Raw genomic sequence first — 19,990 nt, forward strand, 5'->3', positions numbered from 1 at the left:
GTCTGCCGATGATACGAAGGGAGAGTTCGGAAGCCGCCGATAGTTTGTGGAAGAGTTTCAGTTTGTCACGGGGGATAGTTTTGTTATTTCCTTAATTATTTAAATCGTTTTGTATACGGATTCCGTGTAATTTGGAATTCGAATTCTAATCGTGTCTGGCTGTAGCTCTTTGAGCAGGGTATAAATATAGACCCTAGGACCTTGTAATGAGACATCTATCAATCAATCAAATACACGTTTTTACTCATATTTCAGCATATACTTTTTCGACGACTTCGTCATACTCTTTTTCTTTTTACTACGAGTTCTTAGGAATTCGTCGACTTAAGCTTGGCGTGTTCTCGAGTTCCGTGTGAGTACCTCTTAGCCGTGACATCCGGGCGCATCGCTGTTGTCAGGACTAAAGTATTCGAGTTATCACCTTTGCCGATAGTAAGGTCAAATCGGCTGGCACGCCTCAACGTTTGAATCGGGTATTAGCCCTTTGTGTTTGCAGATCAGCTTTTGCACCAACAACTCATATTAAGATACTCTAGATCTTACCACGTGAAAATTTTTCAAAAAAAATTATATTTTAAATATATTACTAAAATGTAAAATGTCACTACTATATTATATACAATAAGTATAACCATATACTCTATGTATGTATGCATACTTAATATATATATCACTCTAGATGGTCTAGTATGATCATATACTTTATCTATATACATTTCGTCCAGTCATATACACCTTAAATCTAGAGATATACTACACGCGCGTGTAAAAAAATTACTTATATATGCAGGCAGGGGGCCTGGCCTCGTCCACTCCAGTCGTGCATGACCTGGTCCGCTCCGCACCAGCCCGGCCGTTTTGAGCTCGCAGCCGGAGACGGAGCAGCAGGGCGGCGGGAGGAGCGAGGGAGGAAGGAAGGCAGGCTGCCGCGTCGGCGGTGTCCGCAGGTGAGCTAGCTAGCTAGCTCTTCTTCGCTCTCGCTCGCTTGCCTCTGGCTGGCGCGTCGCCTCTCTCGAGAATCGAGATCACCGGCTGCGGCTGGCGCCTTGCTGTGCAGCACTGCTGGGCCGCCGCCGCCGTGTGCGCTGGTGTGGTCATGGTCATGGCGCGAGAGGACAAGCGCGCGGGGTTCCAAGTTAAAGTTACCATTGGCTGGCCTCCTGCTACGTACTCCGATCCCGCCTGCAGGGGGGCGCGCCTGCGTGTGATCCGCTTTCGCCGCCCGCCCGGCCGTGTCTGTCTCTCGTTTTGCGTTTTGTCCTCTCCGGCTGTCTCGCGTGGCTTCGCTCGCTCGCTGCAAGGCCGCCGTGGAGTTGGAGCGCAGCGCACAACGACGCGACAACAACCCACCACCGATGCGATGAGAGGCGCGAGTCCCTGGGCGTGACGTCCTCACTCCTCGTCCGGGGGGTGTGCAGGTAGACGACAGCGGAGCACCAGCAGAACTACAGCAGGTGGCCCGACGACGCCATGCCGGAGAAGAAGACACAGGCCGCGTTCTGCGGCGAGGCGGTGATCGCCGACTTGGAGGCGCTGACGCGGGATGCCGCAGCCGTGCAGCGGGACACGCTGTGCCGGATCCTCGGTGACAACGCCAGCGCGCAGTACCTCCGGTGCCGTGGCCTCGACGGACGCACCGACGCCGCCAGCTTCAGGGCGTGCGTGCCGCTCGCCACGCACGCCGACATCGAGCCCTACATTGCGCGCATCGCCGACGGCGACACCTCCGCGCTGCTCACCGCCAAGCCCATCACATCCATGTCCCTCAGGTCGGTCGGTCGTCGTGTCGATAATGAGTCACCGTGACTGGCGACGGACGTCGTACCGCCGGCCCCCATCCCCATGGCCCCATGATGTCATGTCTTGCAGCTCCGGCACGACGCAGGGGAAGCGCAAGTACCTGCCCTTCAACCAGGTGCTCGTCAAGTCCACTACAAGAAATAAGGCTTTATATGACGGTTTACTGGTGACGTTCTAAGAAAACATCATAGAGTTTGATTGTTTGTGACGGTTTATTTCTGACGTGGTACATCTATGACGAATGATTTACTTATCGTCACTGTTAGACGTCATAGATCATATTCCTCTATAAATGATGCAAGATCTAGAGTACTATTGGATATCCAGCCCATGACCCAGTACCCCTCGCATATTTAAGCAGAACCAAAGACATAGGGTTTCTCTTTCACCCTCTCCCTCTCCTTCAGCCGAGAGCGGCGCGCACCCTCACCCTGTACCTTAGCCCAGCGAGCATCTCTCTCTCCCTCTCCCTCTCCAGCAGACCCTCTCCCTCTCATCCTCCTATCTCTGAGCGACGCGCACTCCTAGCGTCCGGCAGTGGTGCTCCCAGGCCTCGCTCCCTCTCCCTCCCCTCCGGTGTGGGCAATGGCAGGATCTGGTCTGGATGATGGCGATGGTGGCAGCGGGATCCCAGTCGCGACGCCCACTGGATCCTGGTGTGGGCGACGGTGGTGGCTGTGGTGGGATCCTGGCGTGGGCGACGTCGGCGGCAACAACGGCGATGGGTAACCCTAGTCCCCACAGTACTGAAACCTATCCTCCTGTACTGGTTCCTAGCAATCTTGTGATGCTCCTAACCCTAAGCACCACTCTCCCTCTGTAGGGATGAGATCTATGTGAATCCGCACCCTTCCTTCCTCGTGTTGTCTCTCCGTGTCAAGATTTGGTGACCTTGGATTTAATCTCGGCTCGAGCTGATGTGCAAGTGCCTGCTGCCTGGGATTTGGTTGGGGTACTGAGGCACAAGATGTGCTGCAGGGGGCAAGGGCAAGCCAGATCTATGACGGCCGGGGACAAGGTTTGGGTATTTGCAATTATTTGCAATTCTTGTGTGGTAGGTAATGCTAGCTCTGGTTAAAGAAGCCACAATGTGCACTTCAACATGCACAAAACTTCAAATGCCTGCACTAATATATTTTATTGTGACTTACTGCCTAGTGCCTAGTGCGAACGTGTGAATATGTAATCTATTTAAAAAGTGGAGTAGCGAAGAATGATTATGTATAAATTTCTTTGAACGACATAGATGAGGAATATAGAGGAACAATGACAATTATATATAATTGTGAAGCAAAAGCTTATATAATAATTGTTTGCTGCAGTTACAGGGTCAGCTTAAAAATCCAATTAGATGCTTTCATGTACAAGTAGGTGACTGAGCTTTCTTGTAATCAGTTTTCTTATGGCTTTGAATTGATGTGATACTGTACCAAGAATACTCTAGAATAAACACATGCATCTCAGGTTGATCTGAGCCTGCTATAGAATACATACATTACATCTGAGGAGATGTACTCTGTGATTTGTAGTCGTTGTGATGATGGGGGTGCTGGTGTTATGATCTGCAAACTTTCATTTTAGTACCTGATATCTCTCTCTAGCTCTGCGCTTCGATATAGTATGGTGCTCAATATGGTATCACTGTCTCGTTGTTTGGGTTGCAGAAGATTTTTGAGCTGCAGCAATTTACTATCTTCTTACATGTTTGCAGAGAGACTAAGCTGAGATGGCTATTGGTAACAATGAGTAGCAAGCACAACTAAGAAATGATAAGCTTATTGTAGTACTTGTCTGCAATGTTCCAAAATTTTCTTGTTTCAGAAACTACCTCATTATTTTCTAAGTTTCTGAGCTGGAACAAAAAAAATGAAATTAAGCTACATTGATTTCTTTGACATTTTAACATACCAAGGATGAGAACATATCCAGGCATCAGACACTGCAACCCTGTGTTACTCCAATTGTCAATTCTATAGGCTACCTGAGTTGAAATTTTTGCTAGATTAGTTACCTAAAATATATTGATTGTGCTCCATACTAACAAACAGGGGTCTCTTCTGAACATTGCAGGATAATAGTTCAAATATGGTGTAGCTACAACACATGCCGCTGATTGGGATTATTTCTCTCGTGCTCTTCAAATGCAAGCCCAATGAATTGTTAGCTGAGACCAACACTTGTGATCTCTAAATTGCGGCAAGAGGATCAAGGTGCTCATGGTGTCTACTTTCATTAGTTATGAAAGATTTAGTTGTCTGAGCAAATCATATGAGTTGTGTGTTGTACAAGCCAATATCTTAGTTTTGTAGGTATTTGAGTGTAGCTTGGTTGTTGCTTTGGTATTTCCTTTGGAAATTTGTATAAAATAAATGTTGATGGTTTCAATGAAAGTGATGGCCAATGTTCTGTGAATTGTGAGCTTTGTTCTAGTTTATGTTTCATGAGTGTCCTAATGTGTGACAAGGTTAATGTTGATTGTATCGTTAATGTTGTGATGATTTGGCACTAATTTGTGATGTTCTTTTCCGTCACTATTATTTGGATCCGGGCTTGGATATGGGCTGGTTATAGGAGATGGACAACTAATTCATGACGGATACAAATGTCAATCTGTGACACTCAATTCGGTTCAACAAATATATGACGCGGGATACATGACGTTTTTCGCGATCGTCATCAAGAGTTAACCGTGACGCATTTTCGCTTGTCTATGACCAAAATAAATCGTCATGTATAAGGGTATTTTTTGTAGTGGTCCACGATGCAGATATACCGGACTTCCTACGCCTTCAGGAACAGGTACACGCACACATTCACATCACATGCATGTCAAGTCATCATCTCATCGACGACCAGCTGGCTTATTGTTCTTGGATCCATGACAAAAACACAGGGCGTTCCCCGTGGAGGACGGCAAGGCGCTGCAGTTCATCTACGGCAGCCGGCAGTTCACCACCACGGGCGGGCTGACAGCCACGACGGCCACCACCAACGTGTACCGGAGCGAGGAGTTCATGCCCACCATGGTCGCCATCCAGTCGCAGGTGTGCAGCCCGGAGGCGGTCATCTTCGGCGCCGACTTCGCGCACTCGCTCTACTGCCACCTGCTGTACGCCGACGAGGTCCGCATCGTGTCCCGTGTCCGCCACCTTCGCGCACAGCCTCGTCCTCGCGTTGCAGACCTTGGAGCGCGTCTGGGAGGACCTGTGCGCCGACATCCGCGCGGGCACCCTCTCCGGCCGCCACGCGCGTCACGGCCCCCGCCGTCCGCCGGGCCGATCCCGGCGCTAGCCGACGAGGTGGCGCGCAGGTGCGCCGGGCTCAGCAACTGGTACGGCGTCATCCCGGCGCTGTTCCCCAACGCCAGGTACGTGCACGGCATCATGACGGGGTCCATGGAGCACTACGTCAAGAAGCTCCGCCACTACGCGCCGGCGGGCTGCCGCTCGTCGCCACCGAGTACGGGGTGTCCGAGGGATGGGTCGGCGCCAACGTCGAGCCCGAGACGCCGCCGGAGTCCGTCACCTTCACCGTCCTCCCCAACATCGCCTACTTCGAGTTCATCCCGCTCAAGGCCTGCCACGGTGGCGGTGCTGACGACGACACGTCCTACGCCGAGGCCGAGGCGCCGAGCCCGTGGGGCTCACCGAGGTCACCGTCGGCGAGCACTACGAGGTTGTCGTCACCACCTTCGCAGGTAACACTGCATTACACACACCCTATATCCTTTATATATAAGAATACATCTTCGAGTTCGCAGGATGGATTTTATTCCGGTTGGAAATTAAAAACCGTCAGGAAGGACTGAAAAACCGACGTTACACTACTACCTACCTTTCATCGATGTGCTAGAAGTCCAGCATTTTTGGCGCCCGGGACAAAAGAGATCTTTAGTCCGGTTGGGGACAAAAGAGATCTTTAGTCCCGGTTGGTGAAGCCAACCGGGACTAACGGTCTCTCCCCAACGGCTCCGGTGTCAGGCGCTGTCGGGGAGAGACCTTTAGTCCCGGTGTGTGTTACGAACCGGAACTGAAGACCTACCTTTAGCCCCGGTTTATGTCACTAACCAGGACTAAACCTTTTGTTGCGGTCTTTGGCACCAACCGGGGCTTAAGGTAGGTTTTTAGTCAACACCAACCGGGACTAAACCCTTCTCGCTATAAATTGAATCTCTCTCCTCCCTTCTTCCTCTCCCTGCTCGAGCCCGAGCTCCTTCGTTCTTGCTTGTTCTTCCATTGTTCTTCCTTATTATTGCTCTCATCTCCCGCGATCGATCTATTTCAACGCTTCTACGCCGTCGTCGATTTGTTTGAAAGGTTGCTAGCTTCATCCTCCTATGTTTCTCACCACCATATGTAATTTCATATTGGACATATGTCTATTTTGATTATTTCATGTTGCCATCTCTCCAATCATCGTCTTCTCATATTTGAATTTTTTTGAACGATGCTAAGTGTGTACCCGCTAAAAACTATTATACACAAATCATTACTACTATGTATACACAAATCATGTTAAGTTCTATTATAGATATTATAGGATATTTTCTACTTTAATATGTTCATGTTCTTATTTTAAAATATTAATAATATAATTTTTGTTGTAATTGTTAAATAAATTATTTTTCACTTTAAAAATTTTTGAAATTAATTTTCTTTACTGATAAAATTATAGCTTTTAATAGAAAAATTACAATTCCATGATAATGCAGATAATGGCACGCCATTGGATGTACAATGCTGATCGCCGCTCCAACGAGTTCATTGAGGGCGTGCGAGAATTCCGCAGAGTGGCGGAGCAAAATAAGCAGGATGGTTTTATGTGCTGCCCATATGCCGTTTGTAAGAATTTGAAGGAATTTTCAAACTCAAGAGAAATTCACTTGCACTTGTTCATGAATGGTTTCATGCCAAACTATATTTGTTGGACCAAACACGGAGAGTCCGGAGTTATGATGGAAGAAGGTGAAGAAGAGCAAGCGTACCCTGACGATGTTTTTGCTCAATACTGCGACTTCGCAGTAGAGGACGAAGGTGATGAAGACGGGGATGCAGGAAACAGTATCGTTGATGATGACGATGCTCTTGGTGATGTCATTCGCGACGTACAGAGATATTGCGAAAGTGCAAAGGAGAAGGCTAAATTTGACCAAATGCTAGAGGATCACAAGAAGCTACTCTACCTGTCGGCCGAAGAGGGACAGAAAAAGCTAGGAACGACACTGGAGTTGTTACAGTGGAAGGCAGAGAATGGTATTTCTGACAAGGCATTTGGAAAATTACTGAAGATCCAAAAAAAGATGCTTCCGAAGCCTAATGAGTTACCCACCACTACATACGAAGCAAAAAAGATCGTCTGCCCGTTGGGATTACAAATCGAGAAGATACATGCATGCCCTAATGACTGCATCCTGTACCGTGGTGAGCACGATAAATTAGATGAATGCCCTGTTTGCCATGCGTCACGGTACAAGATCTTGCGAGATGACCCTGGCGATGTTGAGGATGAAGAACGTCCGAGGAAGAGAATCCCTGCCAAGGTTATGTGGTATGCTCCAATAATTCCACGCCTAAAACGTTTGTTCAGAAATAAGGAGCATGCAGAGTTGTTGCGATGGCACAAAGAAGACCGTAAGGTGGACAACATGTTGAGACACCCTGCACATGGTTCTCAGTGGAGAGGAATCGATAGAGAATTCCTAAAATTTGCAGAGGACGCAAGAAACCTAAGGTTCGCATTGAGTACGGATGGATTTAATCCTTTTGGGGACCAGAGCTCTAGTCATAGCACTTGGCCCGTTACTCTATGTATCTACAATCTTCCTCCGTGGTTATGCATGAAGCGGAAGTTCATTATGATGCCGGTGCTCATCCAAGGTCCGAAGCAACCTGGCAACGACATCGATGTTTACATGAGGCCATTGGTTGAGGAACTCCAGCTTCTATGGAGCAAACCAGGTGTGCGTATGTGGGATGAGTACAAACAGGAAGCATTCGACCTACGAGCATTGTTGTTCGTGACAATCAATGATTGGCCAGCTCTAAGCAATCTTTCAGGACAGACAAACAAGGGATATAATGCTTGCACCTATTGCTTTGGTGACCTTCAAGCTATCTATTTGAAAAAATGCCGAAAGGTCGTGTACCTTGGCCATCGTCGATTTCTTGCTAAGAACCACCAGTTGAGAAAGAAAGGCAAACATTTTAAAGGTACGACAGAACACCGGTCCAAGCAAGGCAACCGAGATGGGGCAGAGGTATTCGAGATGGTCAAAGATTTGAAAGTAGTGTTTGGAAAGGGAGAAGGCAGCGAACCTGTTCCGAAAGACGCTTCAATTCGGGGCGTGCCCCAATGTGGAAGAAAAAGTCAATATTTTGGGAGCTACCATATTGGAAACACCTTGAGGTCCACCACTCCATCGACGTGATGCACCTGACGAAGAATCTTTGTGTCAATCTCCTAGGGTTTATGGGTGTGTTTGGAAAGCCTAAGGATACCCTTGAGGCTCGAGAGGACTTAAAGCGCATGAAACAACGAGACAACCTGCATCCAGAGCAGACAGATGATGGACACCAGTATTTAAGACCTGCTAGCTACACTCTTAGCAATGAGGAGAAGGAAATCATGTTTGAGTGCCTAAGCAGCATCAAGGTCCCATCTGGGTTCTCCTCCAACATAAAGCGTATAATAAATGTGCCAGAGAAAAAATTTGTCAACTGAAAATCGCACGACTGCCACGTGATTATGACACAACTGCTTCCGGTTGCCTTAAGAGGAATTCTACCTCCACATGTACGTCTGGCCACCATGAAGTTGTGTGCATTCCTCAATGCAATTTCTCAGAAGGCAATCAATCCTCTTGATCTAGCTAGTCTACAGAACGATGTGGTTCAATGTCTTGTCAGCTTTGAGTTGGTGTTTCCTCCATCTTTCTTTGATATCATGACACATCTCCTAGTTCATCTGGTCAAAGAGATTCATATTCTGGGTCCTGTCTTCCTACACAACATGTTTCCCTTAGAGAGATTTATGGGTGTACTGAAAAAATATGTTCACCAGCGGGGTCGGCCAGAAGGAAGCATCATCAAGGGATACGGGACAGAGGAGGTCATTGAGTTCTGTGTGGACTTTATTCCTGATCTTGACCCGATTGGTCTTCCTGAATCAGGGTATGAGGGGAGACTCGGTGGAAAGGGTACACTAGGAAAGAAAACATATATCAGCCAGGGTGATGATTTATTCAATAAAGCGCACTACACAGTCCTTCGAAACTCCATTGTGGTGGAACCCTATATTGAGGAACACATGGATTTTGTACGATCCGAGAATCCTGGAAAGAATGAGACTTGGGTTACGCGTCATCACATGGAAACATTCGGTGACTGGTTGCGAAAAAAATGCCAGGGTGATAAAGATATTGGAGATGAACTTTATTTGTTGGCTAGGCAACCAGCGTGGCACGTCCTCACGTACAAAGGGTACGAGATAAATGGAAATACATTTTACACCATATCACAAGATAAAAAGAGTACCAACCAAAACAGTGGTGTCCATGTGGATGCCACGGACACGAATGGGGACAAGCACGTATATTATGGTCGTATAGAGGAGATTTGGGAACTAGACTATGCACATAATTTTAAAGTCCCTTTATTCCGATGCCAATGGGTGAAGATGAAAGGAGGGGTATCAGTCGATAAGGAGTACGGAATGACAACAGTGGACCTCAACAATATTGGATATACAAACGATCCATTCGTCCTTGGTACTAAGGTGAATCAGGTGTTCTATGTGAAAGACATGTCTACAAAACCTAAGAGAGGGAAACAAGACGAGAAAAACACCAACGAGCCAAAGCGACACATCGTTCTTACAGGGAAAAGAAACATCGTGGGAATTGAAGACAAGTCAGACGTGTCAGAGGATTATGAAAAGGATGAATGGATCCCACCCTTCTGTGTGGCCAAAGAACCAAGCATCATGCTCGCTGCAGAGGACACTCCATGGTTACGGAATGATCATAACCAAGGGCATTATGTTAAGAAAAAGTTTACCACTGTGCTAGCTTGATAATGGTAGTGATTTGTACTTGAAATCTTGTGTAATATAATTGTAACATTATGTGTAATATAATTGTAACATCTTGATGTGGATTTTGAACTATTGGTATTCATGAGTTTGGTCAAACTTGGTCAAGTGACCCATCTGAGTACTTCAAATGGAAATCTTTTGAATACCAAGTTGTTAGAGCTCATCAATATCCAAATTTTTTATATAGACCATTTTTCCATTTGGGAAAGTTTATGTAAACAATACTCACCAAATCTTGAATCTCACACAAACTTTATGAAACTATACGTGGGAAGTGTGGATTTTGAACTACACTTTGCCAGCACTTTGTCAAATGCAAAAATGGTCTATATATGAAATGTAGATCTTGATGAGTGGAGCAATATTGGTATTCATGAGTTTTCCATTTGAGGCCATCCATGGTTGTGAAAATTAGCGTTTTGCTATGAATTCTTTCAAATTTCAAAATTGAGTGGTCTAAACTTTTTCAAATGAAAATGTGACCATTAGATAAAATGTAGGTCTTGATGAGTTGAACAAACTTTGTATTCATGAGTTTTCTATTTGAGGCCATCCAGGGCTCGGTCAAAGTGTGTGTTTGTGAAACCCACTATTTTGACTTTGGTCAAACTTGGTCAAATGACCCACCTGAGTACTTCAAATGGAAAAACTTTTGAATACCAAGTTGTTAGGTCTCATCAAGACCTACATTTTATATATGGATCATATTTTCATCCGGATAAATTTGATCGAGTCCGAGGCACATGTTTTCAAATTCGAAGACGGGCTTTGGTCAAACTTGGTCAAACGACAGAGAAAATGACTTGGAATGAAAATCTTTTGAATACCAAGTTGTTAGAGCTCATCAATATCCAAACTTTTTATATAGAACATTTTTCCATTTGGAAAAGTTTATGTAAACAATACTCACCAAATCTTGAATCTCACACAAACTTTATGAAACTATACGTGGGAAGTGTGGATTTTGAACTACACTTTGCCAGCACTTTGTCAAATGCAAAAATGGTCTATATATGAAATGTAGATCTTGATGAGTGGAGCAATATTGGTATTCATGAGTTTTCCATTTGAGGCTATCCATGGTTCTGAAAATTAGCGTTTCGCTATGAATTCTTTTAAATTTTAAAATTAAGTGGTCTAAACTTTTTCAAATGAAAATGTGACCATTAGAGAAAATGTAGGTCTTGATGAGTGGAACAAACTTTGTATTCATGAGTTTTCCATTTGAAGCCATCCAGGGTTCCAAAATACATCTTACAAGTTTTGAAAATTTAAATTTCAAATTTATACAATCAATGTCGCGCATTTGTATAATTATTACTAAAGAAACAAAAGTTTAACATCCAAATGACCCAAAACAAAGTATCTGTCTAAAGCCAACAATTTTTTAAAATTTAATTGGCCATTATATTTTTGCATTAACACAATATTCATTATGAATAACATTTATTTTGAATAATATGAAATATTTAAAAAGCAATTGTGTTAAGAATTTTTATACTCAAGAGTCAAGCAGAATAAAATTAATGTGTATTTTTTAACAATTTTATCAGATTTATTTAATTTATAATGCATTTAACAATGTAAAGAGGAAAAAAAGAAAAACCAAATTATGGCGCCTAAACTGGCGCCATAAATTGGTGAGAACCCTTTCGTCTTGGGCCGAGATAGCGCCCGGGACTAAAGGACCTTTAACCCCGGTTCCATCTAGGAACCGGGACTAAAGGTCTTGACCTTTAGTCCTGGTTCCTAGATGGAAGTCCTTTAGTCCCGGGCGCTAGCTCGGCCCGGGACTAAAGGTGCCCTGCCCTATAAAGGGCAGAGGCCTTCTTCCTCCTGCCCACTGCGCCCGCGTCCGTCGTCTTCCTCCTGCCCTAACCGCCGCGCGCGCGACCCCTCGTCTCCTTCGCCGCCGCTCCATCGTCGTTGCTCGAGCGCCGCCCCGAGGACGCCCCGCCGCCGTACGCCGCGCTCCCTCTCTCCTCTCTTTCTCTCGTTCTCGCACGCGCGCGCCCGCCGTCGCCTATGCCGCGCGCCCGCACCGCCGCCGTACACCGACAACGCTGCGGGCGGGGGGCAGTTGCGCGGGCCCCACGCCGTACACCGTGCCCGGCCACGCGCGCCCCCACCGGCCGGCGGCGCAGCCGCCGAGCCCCGGCCCCGTGCGCCCGAGCCCGTGGCGCTGCGGCCTTGTTTAGTTCCTAAAAAATTTTGTAAAATTTTTTAATTCTCCGTCACATTAAATCTTTAGATGCATGCATGAAGTATTAAATATAGACAAAAATAAAAATTAATTGCACAATTTGATCAAAATTGATGAGGCGAATCTTTTGAGTCTAATTAGTACATGATTGGATAATATTTGTCAAATACAAACGAAAGTAGTACTATTCCTATTTTGCGAATAGACGAAAATAAAAACTAATTGCAGTGTTTACCTGTAATTTGTAAGATGAATCTTTTGAGCCTAATTATTTCATAATTGGACAATGTTTGTCAAATAAAAATGAAAGTGCTATAGTAGCCAAAAACTGCAATTTTTGCGAACTAAACAAGGCCTGAGAAATGAAAATGAAAAAAATATGAATAAACAAAGAAATAACTATAGTCATGTTCACGTAATATATATACGATGTTCTTTAAATTTTTTTCTTTGTTACATGTATTTATTTTTTTCTTATGCTTTGCTCTAGTTATTATTTGTATTACATTATATATTTATTTATTTTCATGTATATTATAGTACCAATTTCTTATAAATCTAGAATATTGCCTCTGCCCTATAAAGGGCAGAGCCCTTTCTTCTCCTTCCCCACCGCGCCCGATCTAGCCCTAACCGCTGCATTTCTTATAAATCTAGAAATGTGATATAATATTTGTTCTCTATTTCTTCCTTCTTCCAGATCGACGTCTCTCTGCCGTCGTCACCAAAGTCCCCGTCGAGTCTCCGCACCGAGCGCCGTCTCTCCGCCGTCTCACCGCCTTCAAACTACAGGTATGTCGAGATGGATCTATTAGTGGTACAATTAGTGCTATAATTAGTGGTACAATTAGTGGTTTAAATTAGTGGTACAATTATTATATATTTAATTATTAGCAAATGATATACACTAAACCCTAAACCTAAGCCCTAAACACTAAACCCTAACCCCTGAACCCTAACCCCTAAACCCTAACCCGTGAACCCTAACCCCTAAACCCTAAACCCTAAACCCTAAGCCCTAAACACATATACTCTCTCTCTCACTTATTTGTGACCGATTCAGATCATGCCACTTTTGTTAGCAAATGATGTAAACCCTAAGCCGTAAACCCTAAACCTTGAAACCTAAGCCGTAAACCCCAAACCCTTAGCCGTAAACTGATGCGGAAAACCCTAAGTTGTAAACCCTAGTTTTATATATTGTTTCCTTGTCAGGTATACACAGTAGTGCTAGTAGTCATGTGTCACCAAGTTCTATAATTTATTTAGTGATGTTCTATGGTGTATTTAGTAATGTTCACTTACTATTAGTGGTACAATTAGTGCTATAATTAGTGGTATAAATTAGTGGTACAATTATGATATATTTAATTGTTAGCAAATGATATACTCTAAACCCTAAACCTAAGCCCTAAACCCTAAACCCTCACCCCTAAACCCTAAACCCTAAACCCTAGTTTTATATATTGTTTCCTTGTCAGGTATACACAGTAGTGCTAGTAGTCATGTATCACATATTTCTGCAGAAATGGCCGATCCGAGAGAACACGAAGAGGAAATGATGAACCTGATCTGCGGTCCCACTGAAGAAGTTTATCACGATGATCGCGAAGGCGATGAGAACCCTGAGGGCATCAATGACTGCTCTCAGTATTTGGTCGACCCGAATGAGCAAGACAATGCTGGCCAGCAGGTCTATAATATGGTTGTCTCCTTTGTTTTTACAGATATAATTCGAAATAATATCTTGTATTAAATTGTCTTGTTTCTTTCTACATAGCCCTCTGGCTCGACGACAACCACGGGGACCAGCCGGAGAGTACGAGGCCCAAAGAAGCCTATGGAGGGCCGGTTAGTAATCTCAGAATTCGAGGAAGCAACAGGCAAGCCACTTGGACCCCATTCAAAGGCCGTCGCGAACCACTTAGGGTACCTTGTTCGGGATAGGATCCCAATCAGTGTCCGTGAATGGAAGGAGAACAAGAAACACCCAGAAATCAGTTATGTCTCTAGACGTGACAAGGAGCTACTCTGGGGTCATGTCTTGCAACATTTCACACTGGAGACAAATGATGAACAGTTGAAGGAAAGAGTCCGAGATTGGTCTATGAAGAAGATGGCACCAATGTTCCAGGGCTATAAGAAGCGTCTATATCAAGACTACATCAAGAAAAATATGACTCCAGATTTCAACTCTCCAAACTATGCGAAGCTACGGCTGTTTTGGGATGACTTTGTACGGTTCAAGATGTCCGAAGAGGCTCAGGAACGGGTGAGAAAGAACCAAGAGAATGCCCGGCCCAAGACCTACCACCACACGATGGGATCAGGTGGCTACCAAACCGCCGTTCCTAAGTGGGAAAAGGCCAAAAAAGAGTTAATCGACAGGGGGTTGGTGCCCGAATCCCTCGAGTGGCCTGAGCGCGCGAAGCACTGGTTTTTCGCTTACGGAGGCTCACTGGACCTTGAGACCGGAAAGGTCGTGTATGGGGAACGCATCCAAGCTGTTGCGGAAAGATTCCATCAAGCCCGCTCCATCGCTGAAAGTGGAGAATGGCAGCCGAGTAGAGATAAAGATGAGTTGACATTCGCCTTGGGGAACCCTGAGCACGGTGGACGGACGAGAGGCTATGACACCGTGTCGTGGGAACATGCCTTCCCTGCTGATAGGGAAACTTATAGAAGCCGCCAGAGAAAGAAGGAAGAGGACAGGGAACGGATACGCAGATTGGAGGAAGGACTCATAAAGACCCAAGAAGTGGCTCAACGGGCCCTTGAGCGGGAGCAAGCGCTGAAGGCCACAATGGATGAGAAAATCCAAAAGGCCGTGGAGGAAGCTATAACTTCCCGCCTCCAAAGCTTGTCACAGCCACCGGCCGCCAACATCAGCCCTTGCTCAGCTCATCTAAAGAGCAGTTGTGCTTCTACGGAGGCGCCTGCGAGGCAAGTTGATGACGTAGGGCTGCGATTCCCGGTGGATGACGTCACCGCTCCGTTGACGTCTTGTGAGCTCCATATTCCAGTAAGTTTTAAGTCTTAACAGTTTATTCTAACTCAGAGATGAGATCTTGCTTGAATGCGTGTGTACCTTTAAGGCATGAAACCACTGCAGAAACTCTTGAGTCCATCCTTGCTCAGGGACGAGCAAGAGGTAAGCTTGGGGGAGTTTGTTGACGGTCCTTAAGTATCAAATTTAATTATCAAATAAACAAAGAAAAGGATCCAAATGAAATCAACATCTAGACTTAGGGTTTTATCTGACAGAATTCCATGAGTTTTGGTGTTTGTCTATTTCTGTAGGGGGTTATCAAGAAATAAGGAAGAAAGGCCCACATGTCGGGTTTACATAGAGATATTAATGTGCCGCGCAATTTTCTATCATCTAGAAGAGTCCAAAAACCACGGGAACGAACGGGAGGCCGAACGGGCCCGTGGGTAGGGCGCCCGCCCTCTCCCCTTGGGCGCCCGCCCAGGTGTTTCCACCAATCACAGAATGGAGTACACCATTACAAAGATCTCGTCGAGCTGATCGAAATGCATATATTATTTGCTATATTTGGAGTTCAGAATCAAGAGATATTAATAAAAGAAGGACTCCACATAAAAGAGCTGCGGGATTAATTGGGCCCAAATCAGATTTTGGTCCATGAAGGCCTATGTGTATTTTAATGAGATATGGTGGAAAGTTTAGTACCACATCGCCTGCTGAACCAAAAATGCATAGAGGAGGAGGACTATATAAGGAGACCCCCCTGGCCCCTGGAGAAGACAAGAAATTATCATAGAGATTGAGGGGTGCCCTCGAAGGAAAACCTCTTCTCTAAATAATATTTCTTTTTAGGCTTAGCAACCAATGTAAAGTAGAAATAGATTTTCTAGTTTCTACTAGATTGAGAGAGATAGAGTGGAGGTGTGGATCGGAGGAAGGCCGGCCTGTCGGTGTCTACTCCGAGTTGTACCTACGGGATCAAGTCTCCTAACCCGAGGCTTGCTTCTAAGATTCTTCAGTAATTCGACTTCTAATACTAGTAAGTTCTTGTTTTATTGTTCTTTGGTTTATGAGTTTACTTTAATCCTCTTCCGGTTGAGTATTAGAGTAATCACTTGCTAGCGTAAACGTGGTGTTTAGGCTAGGGTACTCATAGATATCCCCTGACTAGCTGGACCGTGGTAGTAGCGAGGAACGTGACATTTCCGAGTTACCTTTGTATCCCATATCTTGTTAGCAGGACGGGTAGGTTTATAGGTGCGGGTCGAACATCCTTTATGTTGTCTAGATTCCGTGAGCCTCCCCAATAGAACAGTAGATCATCCTTACCAAGGTTAGAACGAGACTACGGTTGCAGTCTTCTCTATACATCACTCACATCGAGAGACATTCTTTGTTGCCTAAAGGGATAGTAGCAATAGATTTGGTTAGTCAGATGCACCCTTTCTCCCAGCGGTAAAAATATAAATACGATACTCTGGAAAACCTCCCGGGTGAAATGCTCACCGATATCCGTGCGCTTGCGGATCATTTCCTTATTGCGTTACCAAATATCAACAAGCATTTCTGACGCCGTTGCCGGGGAGAAAGACGGTTTGCTGAGATAACTTTGAGTCTTGCTATTATCTTGTATTATACTTTTATACTTTTATTCTTTTATCTTTTTATTTTTATCTTTATGGATAACTCAAATTCTATACCTATTATTAAATTCTTTGCACCTTCGGAGACCAGCCATAGACCATGGGAGTCAACACGTCCTGCCCCTAATTTTGATCTGTGTCCGGAGTTGATTGCAATAGGTCAAAACCAACCCTTTTCTATAGCTGAGGTCCTATCTTTTAATCAAAAAGATAATGCACTTTTAGCTACACCTAGGGAATCTGTTAATCTTTCTATAAATTCTGGTTTAAACCTAGCCCTACAAGACCATGTTTTTCCTAGATATTTTCACAATGGTCTTAATCATATAACCTTTGGTAGAGTCCTTCTTTCTTTATCTATTAGTAAAGGAAGATATGTCTTCATTCGTGGACATCCTTCTTGTACTAGTTTTCATAGAAAAATCTTAGAGATAGAGAAGGAATCATCTCCCATACAAGGAGAGGAAGTTTCAATAGCCGATTTCCAAACATTTCAATCCCATAATTCGGCTATCCAACCCATCCTTGAGCTTAATAATTTCTATTATGCTTTTTCTCTTGAACCTCCCGATGATCATATGAATCTCTCTAGACATCCCATGCATAAGGGTCACCAAGACCACAAGGAGGATCGAGAAGAATGGCTAGAGGGAATTAAAAATCCATGTGCTATCACCATTGAATGGATAGATAAAACAAACTTGAGAGACAATCCTAGAGGAATTTTAAGCATTCATGAAGAATCATCCTTGGAGTTTGAGAATGAGAGAAACAACAGTGAGCATGGAAGTTATTTCATAAATACCTTACCAAGTCCTTGCTCATATAAAACATCTCCCCAATCAATTTGTCTCTCCATCCTTACCACATTTGAGATCTCCAACCTCCTCTTCCTTTCTATTTATAAAAACTTTAAAAGAGCGGTTGTCGATGCATATGTCTATAATAAACATTGCAGATCTCGTTGAGTTGATCTTGATATAGGTCAGCGTTGGAGGGGAAACCACTTCGCCGACATAACTTGATGGTTTCCAAAGACAAGCTTAGTGTCCTAAAACAAGCACTAATTCAGATCGTAACATGAACTTCTAATTATTTGCAACATTGCCTTATGTATTGAGCATATTGAGATAATTGTACAAATATTCCTTCGGGTATTCTTGTCACTAACCTTTCCAGAATTGGAGCAAGAAGATCCGAGGAATGATAAGCACAAGGTATGTCCAACCAATCATCATGCAACATTGAATTAAATTCATCCAATCTTGAATTTTGCAAAATTCAAGCTTGGGGGAGTACTTTACATAAAAACATCCTTTGCCAAGTTGCTATGTTGGTTGTCCTTACCTTTGAGACATGCTCAATTTGTTAAATACTAATCACACTACTTCATCTCCACTTGAGTAGATCTCTATATAAGCCATCATGCTACCTTTGTTTATCCTAGTAAGTGTTAGTTTGGAAGTACTGTACATACTTCTATTGGCTTTTAAATTAAGCGTGGTGCTTAGGTTAAACAGCCTTCCTTAATTTGATTAGACATGGAGTCCAGTTTGGTTACTGAACTAAAAACTGCTTGAGTAGACATTGGTATATTTTGTCGGACTAACCCTGCAGGAAAACTTTCAATATTAACCTGGGAAGTCCTGAGATACAAACTCATTGGAGATAAAGGAGACACATGAAGTTTAAAAATTTGCACAAGAAAGACGTAGCCCATAAGAGATGATTCATGGAGGGTGCCACAAACACGATGCACAACCGCTAAGAAAGGAAAGCTTCCACAAGGTGATACTGTACCGTCACTCTTCAAGTAAGGTAACATTTTAAGGTACTTGACTATCACTTTTATAAGCTTCTCCTTGGTTCTGGCGTTCACATAAAATAAAGAGACAAACATGTATGATCTGTAACTCCAAATTAACCAACTCAATTAATTCAACATGTTTAGTCCTTTAATCTTTGTTCTTAGTACTACCTTCGTGATCCCACACTCCTAATCATATAAGCTAAAATGTTGCACATTCAATCTTTGGAAGATATAAACAAAACATAAATATAGATAGATTATCTTTCCATTAGGTTGAGCCATTTGATCTAACAAATGTTTTAAATGCTACACTCATGATCCATCAACTTTGTCTTGCTCACTATGCTTAAGGTTAGAAAAGAACAAATACACTTTTGGTTCTGTTGGTGTTTTCCACCAACAGGGCCCATACACTTGATCTCTGCCTTGTACACTTCAAACAAAACATGGAGGAGTTTTACAACTCCCAGATTCCACCAAGTGAAGAACCAGGATCTACGAGCACAAACACAATGGAGATCAGACACTTAGTTTCCCAAAGGAAATATTGAAGTACCTCTGTGTCCAAGTTGGTACCTTGTACGCTCCAGCAAACTTCGTGGTGATAGAGACTGGTACTGAGCAGTGGCGAAGCTAGAGCGAAATAGTGGGTGGTGCAACTCAAATAAGTGGTAAAGAGGTTTACAAAAGAATAAGTACCGTTACAATGATAAAAACGTCTGCATGGGGCAAAATACACCTTTTAACTTCAAGTCTTGAACATCTCAACAATTTGAGGCCCTAAACAAAAAAACAAATTACTAGTGGATCAAATTTCATTTTGTTTCAACAAAACAATGAACAAATAAAAATAAATATAAGCAATTACCTTTAATCTTCATCTTGAAATCTACGTCCTTTCATTTTCATGAAACGACGAACGACGGCATTATTCGTGACTTTCAACATCAATTCTTTCTCCACATAGCAAATAAGGGAATTACTCATATATTCATCACCAATGCGATTGCGTAAATTTTTCTTCACAATCTTCATCCCAGAGAAAATCCTCTCAACTGTAGCAGTCGCAACAGGCAACACTAATACAAGCTTCATTAGTCGATAAACTAATGGATATCGTTCATGCTTTCTAGTCGCTACCATTTTCTGAGAAAGCTCAGAAACAGTCTGAAGGTTAGAAAACCTATCATCATCTTTCACATCAGATATGTAGACACCAAGATGGTGGCGAAGATCCCTCAATTCCCCAGCATCAAAGTCATGTGGATAAAGCTTTGCAAGGCTCATCAAATTCTCCAAATTAAAATCATGAAATGAGTCTCTTGGACTAAAAGAAGCTGAGCAAATAAGCAACTGAGAGCTTGTTTCATTGAAGCGGTTGTCAAGCTCTTGAAGTAGCCAATCAATAACATCATTAAAACAATCAACTTGATAGTAATGTTTGTTTGTAATTC

General features: G+C 43.8%; 2 protein-coding genes across 2 annotated transcripts; both read left to right on the forward strand.

Moving 5' to 3' along the window:
- On the forward strand, nucleotides 849-1,978 carry LOC8064390 (jasmonic acid-amido synthetase JAR2). The gene is made up of 2 exons (XM_021462004.1): nucleotides 849-1,769; nucleotides 1,870-1,978. The coding sequence occupies exons 1-2, from the start codon at nucleotides 1,471-1,473 to the stop codon at nucleotides 1,976-1,978; spliced, it is 408 nt and encodes a 135-aa protein (XP_021317679.1). The 5' UTR covers nucleotides 849-1,470.
- Nucleotides 2,147-13,202, forward strand: LOC8071821 (jasmonic acid-amido synthetase JAR2). The gene is made up of 5 exons (XM_021462005.1): nucleotides 2,147-2,525; nucleotides 2,624-4,599; nucleotides 4,694-5,406; nucleotides 12,795-12,886; nucleotides 13,158-13,202. Exons 2-5 carry the CDS (start codon nucleotides 4,562-4,564, stop codon nucleotides 13,200-13,202), a joined length of 888 nt encoding a protein of 295 aa, XP_021317680.1. The 5' UTR covers nucleotides 2,147-2,525; nucleotides 2,624-4,561.

The sequence above is a fragment of the Sorghum bicolor genome, chromosome 5 (genome assembly GCF_000003195.3).
Source record: "Sorghum bicolor cultivar BTx623 chromosome 5, Sorghum_bicolor_NCBIv3, whole genome shotgun sequence".
In the NCBI taxonomy this organism is placed as follows: Eukaryota; Viridiplantae; Streptophyta; class Magnoliopsida; order Poales; family Poaceae; genus Sorghum; species Sorghum bicolor.